Source organism: Apodemus sylvaticus, chromosome 10 (genome assembly GCF_947179515.1).
Source record: "Apodemus sylvaticus chromosome 10, mApoSyl1.1, whole genome shotgun sequence".
Classification (NCBI taxonomy): domain Eukaryota; kingdom Metazoa; phylum Chordata; class Mammalia; order Rodentia; family Muridae; genus Apodemus; species Apodemus sylvaticus.
In genome coordinates this window covers 45,360,470-45,376,335 of record NC_067481.1, presented here as the reverse complement: position 1 = coordinate 45,376,335, position 15,866 = coordinate 45,360,470, and the positions used below count along the sequence as shown (strand labels likewise).

General features: G+C 53.7%; 1 protein-coding gene and 1 long non-coding RNA gene across 4 annotated transcripts; one reads left to right on the top strand and one right to left on the bottom strand.

Moving 5' to 3' along the window:
- Positions 1–315: 315 nt before the first annotated feature.
- Positions 316–13,293, bottom strand: Foxn1 (forkhead box N1). Of its 2 annotated transcripts, none has more exons than XM_052197069.1 (8): positions 13,171–13,293; positions 12,326–12,787; positions 10,118–10,231; positions 8,281–8,411; positions 7,364–7,460; positions 3,018–3,225; positions 2,402–2,878; positions 316–635 (listed from the first exon to the last, which is right to left on the bottom strand). In XM_052197069.1, exons 1-8 carry the CDS (start codon positions 13,291–13,293, stop codon positions 316–318), a joined length of 1,932 nt encoding a protein of 643 aa, XP_052053029.1. The 2 variants fall into 2 exon arrangements, with proteins under 2 accessions (XP_052053029.1, XP_052053030.1); XM_052197070.1 differs by having other exon boundaries at positions 12,326–12,784.
- On the top strand, positions 2,208–11,852 carry LOC127695149 (uncharacterized). Of its 2 annotated transcripts, none has more exons than XR_007979900.1 (2): positions 2,208–2,444; positions 10,936–11,852. It is a non-coding gene; the product is annotated as an uncharacterized LOC127695149 (long non-coding RNA). The 2 variants fall into 2 exon arrangements; XR_007979899.1 differs by having other exon boundaries at positions 2,208–2,554.
- Positions 13,294–15,866: the final 2,573 nt, after the last annotated feature.

Here is a 15,866-nt window from a genome sequence, read left to right as displayed (position 1 = left end):
AGTTTCCTCTGAGCTTAAAGCGCATGATGAGCTGGTGTGTTGAGTTTTAGTTCACGCTCCAGAGCCGAAGTTCGAGTGAGCTGGCGCTAGGGGGCGCGCTGTTGCTTCTTTTCCGACACTTTCCTTGCTAGGGCCCTGTATGAGGTGCGGGTCCACCAGGTAGCATCCTAGGTGGATGCCCCAGCTTCTGGCTAACAGATAAGTTGGCTGAGTGGCATAGGAGACAGGTAGTGTTTTCCTTCTTTGACCTTTAAGGTGAGCCCGATGTGGGCAGCCAGCTAGGCAAAGGCTGGAGCTAATGATGTTGGGCTTGGCTCAAGCCAGAGCCAATGGCTTTGAGCCGGGACTGAGGTACACGGCAGGGCCGGCAGCTGCAGAGGAGGCCGTGGGCTCCAGTTCCACAAAGGCCGAGTAGAGGGTGCTGAGGTGCATGTCTTCCAGAGCCCCGGAGCTGCCGCTGCCTGGAGGTGCCAGTTCACCCGCCTCATTGCCTGTTTCTGCCAGACAAGGCCCTGGGGGGAAGCAGTGGGTTGCTGGTGGAGGGGGCAGCATGGAGGATGACGTCGGGGACGAGGTCACCAGTACGAGGGGGTCCAGGGCCAAGCTGTCATCCTTCAACTGCTCCCACAGATTTCCTAGTTGGGGAGAGGACAGAAGCATCATCACCAGTAGGCCACAGAGAGCTCTAAGCCCAGTCTGAATCCCACCCAAGTTCCCCAGGAGCCTCAGAGCAGGATTCCGGTGATGCGGACAGGAAGCCTACCCGGGCAGCTGCTCTAGGACCTCAAGTATCACTGATCTTTTTTTTTTTTTTTTCTGGGCCCCAGAGTCCAGCTCCAAGGTAGCACAGTGTGAAAGTCATAGATGCAGGCGACCCCTACGAAGATCATTAGACAGTCCAAAGGGGTCGCGACCCACAGGTTGAGAACCACTGCCATAGTTGCGGTAGCTGTGCCCTTCTGGAAGAAGGGGATACTAGAGAAGATTAAGGATTTGCCCCTCTGAAAGCTTGATGCAAAGATCTACTTGGAGGCAGCCTAGAGGTCCCCCGAAATTCTTTACTTAGACTTCTGCCTTGGTTCCCAGAGAAGGTTGATTTGCTATCTACAGTCTTCCCACAGTGCAGCACTGGACCTGATGAGCTACACAGGCTCCCCAGGCCTCCCCTCTCACAGGACTCAAGGTACAGGGATAGAACCAGAAAGGACACTAGACTCTGAGGAACAGTGCTATCACTGAGTCCCTCCGGGTCATGTGATCTGCCGAGAGGCAGGCCAGTGACAGAAGCATCTGCCTGGATCATCATCACCACAGAGTGGAGAGAGAGAGAGACCTGACAGTGATGGCTCCACTTGGGTTTTCAACTCCTTCTTTCTGGTCCAGGGACCTTGAGTGGATCTCTGTGTGTAGTGTCGTTCGCTACGTCCAGATGGGGAGAACATATGTAAAACTGTTTGAAAGATGCCTGGTACTCGGTAGGAGCTTGATTAGGGATTAATTAAGGGTTTTGTGTGGTTTTGTGATGCTGGGGTATTAAGCCTAACTAAGGCTTGGTGCACGCTAGGCAAACGCTTTACCCCATTCCCACATCTCCAGCCTTGTAATAGAATTTATAACATCCCGCGTCCATGGCCTCCTCTGCAGCTGCCTGGTCTCTGCATCCACGCAGCAGGGCTGGAATGTTGGAATGTGAAGTTATTTCTTTTTTTTTTTTTTTTTTTCTTTTCTCTTTTGGTTTTTCAAGACAGGGTTTCTCTGTATAACCCTGGCTGTCCTGGAACTTACTCTGTAGACCAGGCTGGCTTCGAACTCGTGAAGTTATTTCTAATCGTCTATTAACAGCCTCCTCCAAACCTACAGTTTGAGGCAGTGCCTGCCAACACACTACAGTTCAAACAGGAAGAGGCGGGACTTAGAAAGGAAGAGGGCGAGGCCTGACTGCGCGGGCAAGATGTAGGGGAGTGAATAGATTCACTTCTCTGGGCTTCGAGCCTCAAATCTCCCAAGGACACGCTTAGCTTTGAGGTCTTCCATTCCATAGAAGGTCTGTCTCCTGCAGAGGAAGCTGAATTCTGATAAAATGCAAATGATTTTGGAATGTTCAGCCTCCCAGCCCCTCACAATCAAGTACACCATGGAAATTCAGCTTTCCCCAGTTTTGTCAGAGATGAGCGGTTTGATGATGAAGCCATCCAGGACTTGTTCAAAGTACCAGGAGGAGGAAGATGGGGAAAAGGACCTTTAGGGCACGGTCGGGATGGCAGGGAGTAAATGCACATTCAACACCAGAAACTCAGGAGCCAGCAGGGGGCAGCCTGGAGTCAGGAAGAGGCTTAGGCCACGCGGCCAAGGACACCTCTCTAGTCCTGTCCCACCCTTCCTTTCCCTGCTCCCGGCTCACCCTGGAAGTCGAAGTCGGTGAGAGATGGGTTGATAGCGTCCAGGTCAGTACCGAGGTCTCCATCTGGCAACAGAGTATCGTGCATGGTCCTGGCAGACGAAGGCTCGGTCAGCAGCTTGGCCCCGTGGCTGGGTGGTGTGTGGGCAGGTAGAGGTGAGTCCTGGGGGGTGCCCGGCTGGGCCTGCAGCTCAAGATGCCCATCTGGCTGTGGGAACAATGGCTGCTGGTGTCCAGAAGGGGCCAGGCTGGGAGAAAGGTGTGGGTAGGTCTGCCCATAGCAGGAGGGGGTGTGACCACCCAGTAGGTCCTGCAGGGGGTTCTTGCCAGGCATGGGGCCTGGAGCTGGATGCATTGGGTGCAGAGGCTGCGAAAGACCAGTCGAAGGTGCCAGGGGCCGGATGGGACCCGGGGGTGCACAGCCCAGCAGCGGAGAGCCCAGTTTCTCCCTTTTGTCTCCAATGAGGCTGTCCAGCTCTTCTGCAAAGGCCCAAAAGAAAACTTCATGAGGCCTCCCTCTTTCTCAGCCCCCCAGCCTGGACCGTCCCACAGGCCCCACCCCTCTGCAGCCTGGCACACAGGTCCCTTGGCCTTTCTCACACAGGCCTTCCAGCCTCACCTGGTTTGGCCATGCTTTTGCGCACAGCAATGGGGTCTTTCCTCTTCCACTTCTGCAACTCTTCCTGCATCTTGTCGATTTTGGAAGGATTGAGGGCCCACAGACAGCCCTTTCGAGAAGAACTTCCAGATTTATTCTCCACCTTCTCAAAGCACTTGTTGAGAGACAGGTTATGGCGAACAGAATTCTTCCAGCCATCGGGTGCAGTCTGCCAGAGCAGAGCAAGAATCCAGGTTGGGTTCAGGCAGCAAGAAATGGCTGTAGGTCTGGGGGTTCTAGAATATTCACTAATTCTATACATTCACCAACTCCTTCACCAATCCTATACATAGAATTTCTGCACTCTGACTTGATGTCTTCAGCTCCAAAAACATGCTGAGAACCCTTAGATGTGGGGAAGGATTGGCCAGAATCCTTGATTTTAAGTTAGTTTTTTAGTTAAAATATAAAACCTGCTGTTACCCTGCCTAGCTCGTAGTCTAGACACTTCAGAGGACTGTGATCCTTTGTATATTTATTATGTACTTTATGTGTACATGTGGGTGCCTGTGTGTGTCTGTGTACCACATGCATACAGGAGTCGGTCAAAAAGGGCATTGAATCTTCTGGAACTGGAGTTACAGGTTGTTTGTGAGCCACCACGCGGGGCTGGGAACAGAAGTCAAGTCCTCTGCAAGAGCAGCCAGCGCTCTTAGCCACCGCCCCAGTGCTTTGGGGTTTTGTTTGTTTTGTTTCATTTTGTTTTTTGAGATAGGGTTTCTCTGTGTAGTCCTGGCTGTCCTAGAGTTGTAGACCAGACTAACCTCAAATTCAAAGATCCTCCTGCCTCTGCCTCCCAAGCGCTGGGATTAAAGGTGTGCACCCCTTCCCCCAGCTCTCTCCAATACTTGTTGTTGGTTTTGTTTTTGTTTTTGTTTTTGTTTTTTTCGAGACAGGGTTTCTCTGTATAGCCCTGGCTGTCCTGGAACTCACTCTGTAGACCAGGCTGGCCTGGAACTCTGAAATCCACCTGCCTCTGCCTCCCAAGTGCTGGGATTACAGGCGTGCGCCACCATAGTCCGGCTTCTCCAATACTTGTTAACACCACTCCTTTTGGAGATGGGACCTCACTTGTCGTCCAGGCTGGCCTCAAGCTCACAGTAAGATGTTCAGAGTCTCTTGAGTGCTGAGATTGCAGGCATGAGTCACGATGCCCAACTTGTGATCCCTCTTTAAGGGACGGCTGGTAAATGCCATTGGGGCCTCTGTTCTATGTCCCCATTGAAGGATGTGCTCACTGGGCCTTCTGGCCTGTGCATTCCCTTGTAGAAAGGGGAAGATCACTATTTTAAAGCCTTTGGGTCCAGCTTTAAAGAGAGGGCAGCACAATGCCCCTCCTCTGGGTTCGCCTCATCCTTCCAGAGCAAGCTGGGCAGAAAAGGGTTGGTGAGTGGGTGGGAGTTAGCACGCCTGTTGCCTCTGTGTTCGATGGAAGACGTGGTGTTGGCAGAGGCAGGGGTAGTCGTATGTGGCTGAATATGCACTGAATCCTTAGACATCTCTCGGTGTGAGCGGCGTCTCCTACCATAGGTCTCTGAACTCCTGAGTGAGGATGGCTATGTGTGAGAAAGTGTCTTAGAGTACGTGTGTATCTATGATTGAGTGTGTGGGTGTGAGTTCACATGAGTGTGCCCTGGAGGTGTGCCCTGGTGGGGAGGCCAGCCCTCAGGCAGGGGGTGCTCGTGCCAACAGAATAAACACCCATTAGGAGGCCTGGTCATGCCACCAGTGCAGTAATTGTGCCCAAGGAGGGTTGTAAAAACCATTAAGCTGACTCAGTTGGGTGAGAGGCGGTGGCAGGGATGGTGGTGGAGGGGCCTGGGCCTCCTGTCCTCCACACCTGGCTCAGCTGCAGGCTCTGTGGCCACCCTGAGCCCACCACAGGCTGACTGGATAGAGCGACCTCTCCGGCTGACGGAGCTTCCTGAAGCCCTTCCTCCCTGGCTCCTCTCACTTTCAGCCCATCTTTCTGGTTAATGAGAGATGGCCACGCCCTCCTCCCTAGCTCCCTTGCCGCAGGGTGCAGCCAGGCTGAATCACACCTAGCAGAACCGGGCTCTGGGTCCTGATGCCAGTCTCACTAGAGTTGCTGGCAGCAGCTGCTGGAGCCTTTCTTGGGGACAGCTAACTTGTCACGGAGCTGGTCGTGATGACCCCCAAGGTTCATCAGGGGTTACCAGAAAGCATCTTGAGCTACCGGACTTCTTAAACTCCCACAGCTGTCTCTACTAAGAGTCAAAGCTCCATCGCCCCATGAGCAGACTAATGGGCACTGGGAACTTTTATGGTCCCATAAATGTGTGACTTTGGGATGCCAGGGCTGCCCCTACCGCAGCCACTTCCTGTTTGGAAGAGGGATGGTCAGCACTAACAATTATGTACAGTGGCCGGACACTTCCTCAGTCCCTGACTCATGGGACTATGGGACGCCCACAGCAGCTGCCTGGGGTATGAGTACTGTCCACTTCAGAGTCCACTCTGTCCTTGCCCTGAAAAATGACCTCCAAATAAGGACCGAGAGGTTTAGAGCCCTTGAACTCTCTCTTTAGGGAGGTTCGGAGAAAACTTGTTGGCTTGGAAGGAAGTTAGGTACCAACTGGTCCAAACTGACATGTTACAGAGGGAGAAACTGAGGCCCAGAGAAGAAAACGGCTGGCCTCAGATCACACAAGGAAAACGATAGCCAGGCATGGACTCCAACCTTGTTCCCCAGCTAAGGGCCTTGCCCAGGTCATCCCATGTGGCCTGCCTTGCCAATGGGGCTGGTCGGATCCTCACACAGTCTCTCTGAAGTCAGATGTAAACTCCGGCATGCAGGGGTGACGCAACCGGCTAAGACAAACAACCAAACCAAAAAAGCTGTCAGACCTCTTCACTCTTCAGCCCCATAAAACAGGGATTACACGGCTCCCAGGAAAAATAATTAAGCCAGGAAGATGAGATGCAGGGAGGGGCTGTGGGTAAGGCCAGGAGTGGGCAGGGAAGAAGGCCCAGAGGAGAGGGAGGGGACTCACCTCCCTTTCTCTGTTCAGTTCTTGGAGGACTTTGCTGCCGCCTTTGGAGGAGGGGAGTGCCTATCTCTACCTGGAGATGCTGGTGTTCAGGAGCAGCCCATATAGTCTATGATGCTTCTCCTTCCTAGAACCTCAAGTCAGTGGACTTTTCCATTCCACCCAAAGCCATGCTGAAAGATGATTTTGCCCACTCCCTGTCTGCTGGACCACAGCAGATGCAAAGCTGTCTGCACACCAGTAACTGTCCCCAGGCGAGACTATGATGCAGGTAGTTGGAGCAGGATTCAGCTACCCATCTCCCAACTGAGAGAAGGAAAGTAGTGGAAGTCTCTCCAGCCTCAGTCAGGGTGCTGTGGGGCTGGAGGAATCCCAGGTTGGAGTTGGTCACAAAGGTGACTGTCACCTTCCAGAGTGAGAGTGACATCTGCCTCTATAGGTTGCATGCTGAGCTTCAGTTGTACCCCAAAGTGGGGCTCACAGTCGGGGCATCCCAAGGATCCAGCGGGTTTACCCCCAAACCTACGTGTGGCATTAGTTCCTCTTCTCCACAGAAGAGACTTCAGGCAACTCCCAATAGTTCCCAGTAGTCCTGGGACAGGAGGACTGAGAGGGACCTTGGGGGAAACTGAGGCATGAGATTCCTCAATATGTAACAGTTATAGTGGCACAAAGTGGAGGTCCTGCCCAGGAGATTCTCAAATGTCCCTATAAGATTTCTGCATGGGAGTCAGGGGCTAAGAATAGATCATCCCCAACCCTTGAGGAGTTACGTCTGTCTCTGGCTGAGCCTGCTGAAGTCCAACCTCCTGGGACGTGACAGGGACCCTTCTACCCAGGTGAGCAAATTTATCAGAGGGCTATTTATCCTTCCAAGATCACACAGCAGATGGATCGATTGTTGGGTCAAGAAAAACACGTTTGGTTCACACACAGCCCCTTATCCTTGACACACATTCTCTGAGACTCGCACAGACACCTTCTCCTGAGGTCGGTGCAGGAGAGACAAGAGCTTCTGTTGAGGAATACAGGCCCCAGGACTTACACCCTCGTGGACACTGTTTCATTGGCTAACTAGGCAGGACAGGAGCTGAGGCCCAGGCGATCCAGAGAATCACCTCACACCTACCAGGCCCCAGGCTCCATCCTTAGTAGCAGAGGGGGCTGGGGGGAGGACTGTGAACAGAGACCTCAAGCTGCTTGATCGAGGTTACGCGGCGGCCAGCCGGTAGTAGGTGGAGAAGGGGTTGGGGTGCGTCCTGACAGTCTGGGGTGAGGGGTGGGTTTTAGACTCACCTTGAAATAAGGGAAGTGCTCCGTCATGAAATTGTAGATTTCACTGACTGGAAGGCTTCCGGTCTTACTGTTCTTGAGGGCCATGAAGATGAGGATGCTGCAAAACACAGACCCTGAGAGCCCAGCCCTCTGACCAGGTCTCCAGCGTCAGCTCTCCTTGGCCAGCACGTTCCGTGAGGCTGAGGCTGACCGCTATGAGCACTTCGTGGAATCCAAAAACCAGACTGCTCGCTGACTTAGCCCCTAGATGTGGGAGCTTGTCTGAACCTCTCTGAACCCATTTCCTTAGTTTGAAATGACAAAAAACACAGTAGCTGGCGTCCTCAGAACTATGGGATGAAGGCTTTGCATACATCATTCACGGGAACAGCCCTGACTGCTCAGCCCGCAGCTCCCGTGCCTCTATGAGACAGTCACAGTCGGAAGGGCACAAGGCTTCCTGCTGGACCAGGCACTGTTCTGCCCACATTCTCTTACATAAAACTTCAGATAGCCTGACTTGTCTCCACTTTTTGCTTTCCAGACAACAGGTTTCTCAGTCGGTAAGGAGCAGAACTGTTTCGTTGATTTTTCTTTAATGTTGGAAGAGGGGGCAGCAGTGAGCAGCTCTCTTAATCTCCCACCTAAACTATTACCAGGCCCCCAGGAGGGGACCTCGCAGGCCCACCCACCCAAGTCAGCAGCATCTACTGAGTCCAACCAGAGTTAAGACTCCTCAGGGTGAGACAGAAGGTCAAAGGTTATGTAGCTACTGCCTTCCCACCTGCAGATATCATTTCTCCAGCATCCTTGAAAGCTACTTGGCACGATTTCTATCCCCTGCAATAACTCTTACATCTTGAGGATCATCATGCCTCAGTTTCCCCCAAGGGCCCTCCTTGCTTCTAGTTCTGCCCCAGTTGAGCTAGGATATGTACCTGTAGGAGTAGATGGGCTTTGGGAAGAGTGGCTGGTGACCGTCGGCGCTGGCCTGGGGTGCAATCCTCTGATAGGGATAGTGACCTGAGCCCAGGTAGGGCACAGGGTAGCTGCCTCCACCTGGGGAGTACTGTAGAGGCCAAAAGGGACAGAGTGATCACCATGACACCTTGCCAAGTGGAGAACCCCTCCTCATTCATTCATGTCCAAAGGGGAAGCTGAGGCCAGATCCCCGTCCATTGGCAGGAGGGAGACCCTACGCCATACCCAGTGGCGTGGCTGAGTAATGGGCGATCGAACAGGCATTTGGGGCTTGGATAGAGACCCACACTCCAGAGCTCAGAAGGTCTCAAAGCTGTCTTCCTCCAGCTCTTGCCTCTCAAGCTTTGAGGTACCCTGGTTGCCATGGTGATGGGATGGGGAAATAGCCCACAGTTCTGCACTTTCCAGTCAGGCGCTCCAGGCCTCCTCTCCTGTGCCTCTCTCGGAGCCATGGGCCGGAAGTGGGATGTCCAGCCTGGGTGTGTTCTAGGCATGGCCACCTTTACGAGTTTCAGTGGCTCTTTGAAAGAGCAGGTCATGATGGTGGGCAGGTGGGGGTAGGAGGTAGTTTTACACAGCAAAGGGAGTGGCTGCGGTGCCAGGAATGGTGTTTTATGGGGGCTGGGGGTTGGAGACTCTGACTCCCCCAGCTGCTCCAGGCTGAAGTGTTCTTTCCAGGTCACCGAAAGACACTTAGTGCCTGAGTCACCCTCTCTCTGGGCTCCATAAAGCCCTGGGTGCGGCCATCTTGTTCAAGGACGTTGAAGACTGCAGAGGGCTTCAAAGCAGGGCTGGGCATAGCAAGGGTCCGATCACCTTGATGCGGTGATGACTTGGTCCCTGATGTGGCAGACTGCCTTAGGGACACTCTCTACCCTGAGTCAGACCAGAAACCTCAGAAAAGCTTGGGTCTTTGCAGCTAGACCCTTTCTAAAAGGGAGGATGTCCCCTCATGTCCTATGCCTCTTTGTCCCTCTCTGTCACTTGTAGCCACAACAGGCAACCTGACCCCCCCACCCCCTACCTGCCTCCTGGCTTGGCCAGGATCAGGGCCGATGCCAGAGCGGGAGTAGAACCGGCTCCACAGGCAGGGCCTGTCTGAGTGCCAGGCTGCAGGTGGATGGAGTTGGGCGCTGGGCAGCCACTTGCTCTGTCTTGCCCGGTGACTCCAAGGAGCTGCCTGGCTGCTCTGGGGCTCTTTCCTGGCTCTTTTCAAAAAAAAAAAAAAAAAAAAAAAAATCCTCCATCCCTTGCCAGTGTGGGGCAATTATTTAGCCTCTCATCCATTGTGGAGAGGCTAAACTGCGCAGCGGGGTGGGGGAAGGACGAGGATGGTAGAGACTCGAGGGAGGACCCCAGCTCACGCGTGCGCCCACCACTCTTGGCCTAAGGGAAATGTAAGGACAAGATCACACGGCAAGGTGTGACCTAGATGGCAGCTTTTGTTCCCTTCCCTGCTTAGCCTGTGTGTCACACCACACACCCCTTTCCTCTGGTTCACACCACGACTCTGCCTCAGTCTCGAAAACTCAGAAAGGCAAACTTTCTGTTTGAGACTCCTCAGCCTCCGCCAGGGGTTCAGAAAAGTCTGGGAGCCCCTAGAAAAGGGAAATGCGTTCTGTTCACACTAGCTACTGTTCTTCACCTGGGGTAGCCCAGCCTGAGGTTCAGGACTCTGATGCCTTCACCTGCCCGCCTGTATATACGCACACCCGTATACACAAACACTGCATACAGCGACACTCACGAAGCCTCCTGAGATCCAGGGAGCACAGCCGCTTGCCTCAGACTTACCTGATGGAAGGCGGGCTGAGACGAGCAGTACATGTGCTGCAAGGGAGGCTGGTAGCAGTACATCCCAGGGCCACTGTCCAGAGTGTGGGGCTTGACCTTGACCTCTGACCCCTGCTGGAAAAGAAAGGGTTTTTTTTTGTTTGTTTTTTGTTTTTTGGATTTGGGTTTTTTTTGAGACAGGGTTCCCTGGCTGTCCTGGAACTCACTCTAGACCAGGCTGGCCTCAAGCTCAGAAATCCACCTGCCTCTGCCCCCCAGAGTGCTGGGATTACAGGCGTGCGCCACTACCTCCCCGCACCTTTCTCTTGTCTTAAACCTCACACTAAAAAAATCCTTTCTCTGACCCTCTCAAGGATAACTCTTGGGGAAGGAACAGAGAACAGAGATGGATAGGGGTTTTCCTGAGTGAAATCAGCAAGTCAGCAGAGGGGCTAGGCTGGAAAGGACAATGCTCCCCACATTCCTCCTCACTGCAGATAACAGGCAAGGTTGGGTGCCACCAGAGAAATGACGGAGACTTGTCATATAGACTTGAGTGGGACCAGAGATCTCTGAGAGGCCCATGTGAAGTCCTCCGGGCTTAGCCCTGAGTAGAGATAGTAAGGGCGCGTGGCTAGGACCTGCCTGGCAGACAGACAAGCCAGGATCAGGCTGCTGTTACTAGGATTCCCACGGACCTTTGGGCCCAGAGGGGTGAAAGCTAGCTGTGACCACTTTCTGGGTGTGCCTCGGGGTAGCTGATGCAGAGATTGGCATAATCACAGGATCTTGGGCCTGGAAGGGCCACGAGCACTGAGTCCAACCCATTAATTTCACAGATGATGGAGCTGATCCCAAAGAGGGTAAGCTATGTGGCATCGGTCACCCACAGAGTGGACCAGGCAGTTGGGTGCAACTTGTATCCATGAGGCCAGGTGGACTCCTGTTTACAGATTGCGGATGTCTTGGTAAGTCCTAAGGCCTCAACCAGAGTGCCAGGTCCTGCTTCTCAAGATGGAGATGGCGGGACTCTGGAGTGTTGATGGAACCCTGGAAGGAAATCTCCTGGCTGAGTGATAAGGAGCTACACCGAGTGGACAATGGTGGACAACTGTTGGCTTGCTGGGTGCCGAGCTGTGACTCCTGCCACATGCTGAAGGCTTGAGAAAAAGCAGTCATGGCTCCTGAAACAGCAGAAGATCCTGTCTTGGCCACACCTGACACTCCTGGGTGTGTCTCTGTTTTCTCCCTCTTCCTTCCTGATCGGAGAGGCTAAGGAAGGACTGGAATGGACCTATTTGGAAGTAGGAGGTGAAGAAGGCTGGGGGACCCCTGGAGGAGGCAGCGTCCCGGCTGAGTTATTACATTGGGGTGCCTTGGGATCAGAGATAGCAGGAGGCACGCTCCTCTCTGCTTCCCAAAGCCACACTCCTGACAGGAACCCTTAGCATGACTTTTCCCACGAGGCTCAGAGAGATTGAGTGACTTGCCAGAGGTCATAGGACTTGCAGATCTGGCTGCGGAAGTGCTAGTCAACCTTCAGAGGTGTCCCCCAGGCACTTATCCATAGAAACCTGCTCTGGCCGTAGAATAGGTCCAGGACCCCACGGGTAATTCTAGCACTGGCGACACTGAAGCAGGAGAATCTCCTGTTCATCGATGGCCTTAGGTAACATTGCTATTTTCTGTCTCACACACAAAAATAAATAAAAGCAGGGTCTGGAAGGGGCCTGGAGCTGTCAGTGAAGTCCCCAGTCCATATTTGGTGGGGTTTTTGTTCCGTTCTGCTGCTCTGTCCAGAACCTTCTCTCTCTGGAATGTTTTTTCCTCCTCACATTTGCATAGGGGTGTGTTGGTCTGGCTTGGCATTCTTGACACTTAAATAAACAGAGAAGTCACCCTCTGGAATCTTGACTCAGCAGCCTCTGGGAGGCTGCCAGATCCCTTCTCTGCTTCTTTCACCTGCCCCCGCCATGCCTGCCTCCCCAGGGGTCCAGCATGGAGCCAGGAGGCCCCTAACCTCTGCGCTTGCTGCCTTCTGTGGAGCTCTGATTTTGAGGCAGGGTCTCCATGCACAGGCAGAGGCTGGCCTCTGTCTCAAGCAATCCCCCTGCTGCAGCCTCCAGAGTTACTAGGATTGCAGGAATGTGCCACCGTGCCTGACTTTGAGGACTTTTTCTAGGCAGCCAGGAGAGAGGAGGTGGGAGGCCCTTGGCCACTGGTACTCACCAGAACTGGGTTGTGTTCCTGGCTGGGGTAAGGGAGTCCGTTGCACCAAGCCTCTGCTGGGAAGGTGGGCAGGAAGGCCTCAGCATCGCCCACCTCCACAGGGATCTCCTCAAAGGCTTCCAGTGTCCCCTGAGTCTTAAAGGAGTGTCCATCAAGTGCCATGGCCGTCTGGGCCTCCGAGAAGATGTCCTCGTGGAAGTGCCTCTTGTAGGGGTGGAAAGGCGTGTGGTTGCCCTTGAGGAAGCGCCCTGGGCTGCCTGCTGGCCCCTCCTCAAAGCCAAAGCCAGGATACTTTTCTGAGGGAGAAAGGCGGAAGGAGCCTGGGCCAGGTCCGGCTGTGCAGTGGCCCTGGATCTGCTCTGGGTCTGGAGATGCAATGCTTGGGCTGTGGGGGGGCAGTGAGGGTGCCCTCTCTGGAGGGCCATCAGGCACAAATGACGAGCAGCTGAAGTTGGCATGCTTCTGGGCAGACAGAATAGAGAGAGAATCTGTAAATGGAGGTTGGACCAGGGGACCTGCCGGGACCCTAGGCTGTACTGAGATAACAGAGTATGGCGGAGCTCAAAGGAATCCCAAAGTGATGGGGATGACAAGCTGCTCTTGGGACTCTAATCTGATACAAGGCATACTTCTCCCAGACTTGTGTCACCCCGACCCCCAAGGCTGATGGGGTTCCATGTCTTGCCTCGGGAAACACCAGACCAAGGAATGAACAGAGATCTGTGTCTGAGCCCTTCTGGGTCTAGAGTCATCATATTTGTCAGTGTAATGGACAAAGAAGATCCTGAAGATCCTTGTGTGGGGCAGTGCTGTGCCCAATGCTATTCCAGGTTCCAGGTACTTACGTTCTGTGGGGCAGGGGAGCCTGGGAGGCCCGGAGCCTGCATGAGGTCCCCTTGCGGTTCGCCCTCCAGTCGGGTGGAGCCTGGAAGTGTGACGTCAGATTGCGGAGGGAGTAGCGACACCATCACCCAGTCCTGGCCTCAAAGAAAGCCAGCTACAATGAGAATGAGGACCAGCGTCCAGGCATGGCCAACCCCAGGCCCACCAGCTCCGTTCCTACTGTTTCCCTACACTGGGACCCTGTCTGCAGCTAGCCATCTGATTAGGGAGATAGGGAGAGAAGGGAAGAGATGACAGACAGACAGACAGATGATAGAGAGCCACAGTGGAAAATTGTTACGTGTGGTAGGCAAATGCTGAAGAGGATGAGAAAGAAGGCTCATGAGAGAGAAATGAGCCAGACAGGATACTCGGAGGAGAGGTCCTGTCTAATCTCAAGCTTTGCTGGTCGGCAAGTGACCTGGTCAGTCAGTGAGTCAGTGAGCCCCTGCTTCCCAGGGAGCCCTGGCTGCTAGGTTTCCTATGTCTATGCTAGGTGACCTTATCTGTTGCTGGGTAGGCCCTGAGAGGAGGAGGAGCCAGGAGATGTATCATGGTTAAGCTTCGTATGACAGCAATTCCAATGACGCAGAGGGTAGCCCTGTGGGATGGCCGAGGGGTCTTGTTGGACGGGCCTGTGGGATAACTAGTAAGTGTTGTCTTTACCTCCCTCAAGCTGTTATCTGTGACTTCGTACCAAGCACTTCTCTTTTCCTTCTCCTCTCTCTTCTTCCCTCCCTCCCTGTTCTGTGTGGGATCGAGCCCATTGCCTCCCCCCCAAGATGCTCCCTGGCCCCCATCCCTGCCCTCTCTCTGAACTCTTCAGCTTGCCTATGAAAAGCGAAGGCTTGGACTAGATCCGAGCCCTGACCCCTTCTGAGCTGTTGTAGAACCCTGACCTAGCACCACAGAGCAGCTGGGAGGCCTTGGGGCTGGCTCAGCGCCCGCCAGGCAAGGCTGTCCATTCCAGGCTGTGTCAGCAGAGCGCTCTGCACTTCCACAGCAGCATCTGCAAACAATGTGAGTGACAGGACCTCGCACAGGGCGCTGCGAGTGAAATGAAATCATGCAGAGAAAGCTTGGAGCACAGCACAAGCACACGGGGCTCGATCCACGCCAGGTCTCATTGTTGATAGTGTTGTCCTTGGGGCTCTTCCATTATCAGCAACGGCCTCTGAACTCGCTCCCCTGAGTTCATCTCTGAGAGCAGCCATTGCTTACTGAGGGATTGCTCTGTACTGACTACTGGGTAGCACTTTGGATAGTTTTCCATACACTGAAGAGGACCTTAGGTTCTTTCTTTCTCCACCTCCCAGGTGCTGGGGTTATGAACACACACCTGTGTGCTCGGTTTTGCATTCAGACCTAGGACTTCCGGCCTGATAAACAGTAACTTTACTGAGTGAGTTGTATCGGTAGCTCCTTCTGTTTTTAATGCAGGCTCTCGCCATATAGTCTATGCTGGTCTTGAACTCACTATGTAGGGCAGGCTAACCCTGAACTATTGGGAGCCCTTTCTGCCTCTATTGACAGACTATTGACCTCAGCCTGGCATTACAGGCGTGAGCCACCACGCCCAAGCTCACTGCTTTACTTCGAGGATGGCAATCCAAACAAGAGAAAGGATGCCCTGAGGGATTCTGTGACTTTCCCAGTCTCATAGACGACCCTCGACCTTCAGACCGTGAACTAAGCTTTGGCTAACTTCTCTCCCCACTACTGTATCTGAGAGTCAGAGCTGAGTGGGATGTATGGGAGCCACACAGAAAGAAAAACCAGAGCTTTACACGTACACCACCCAAGACCCCTCAAGTCACAGCAGGGTAGCGGTGCAGTTCTGGGAAATCTGGGAGAGAGGGCAGGCCTCATCTTTCTGAGCTTGGCCTAGTCAGCAGTTGACACATCTTTGATGAATTAGCCATCTTCAGAGAGGCTAATGGTGTCAGAGAGGGAAAGGAGCCTGTCTAGAGTCCCACATAGGGTCAGGCTGGGAGGCGGCTGGTGGCTGAAGTGTAGATGGGTTTGAGGGTGGGGATGTTCTCTCCCACCCCTCAGAGAGTCCCTGCTGCCCCTTCTCTATATCCCTGCTCGGGCTCACTCTCAGCAATGCTAAATGTGGCGTGACCGGGAAGCGTGGAACCGGCTGTAACTGAACACTTCAAGGGATCGGGCAGGGGTGAGGACACCCCATTTCTGGCTTTGCATGACTGCCTGCCCTGGCCCCTGTTCCCTGGACAGCTCAGGCCTGCCTACTATGCCTCACCCTGGCTCAGAGCTGCTTTTCCCAGAGGAGGTGGTATCATGTGAACGTGGCGCCATCCAAATACAATCTCATCTCACACCCTCCCAGGTGTGAGGCTGGGGTCTTTTCCTCCCCCATCTTAGGCTCTGCAGTCTCAGGAGGGAGGACAGTAATGGTTCAGCATGAGGCAGATCTGACTTTAGTTCCAAGCCTTGTCATGCTCTGGCTCTGTGACTTTCTGAACACACTATGTAAGTCTCTATTTCACTTTCTTCATCTGAGAAGTGGATGTGTGTGGACCTATCTCACTAGGACCTCTTGAAGATTAAATGGTATGGTGCTGATACCCAGAAAATGGCCAGAGATATACCTCATACCTCCGGCTTCAGTTGGCTAAATGTAGCTGTACCGAAAGGC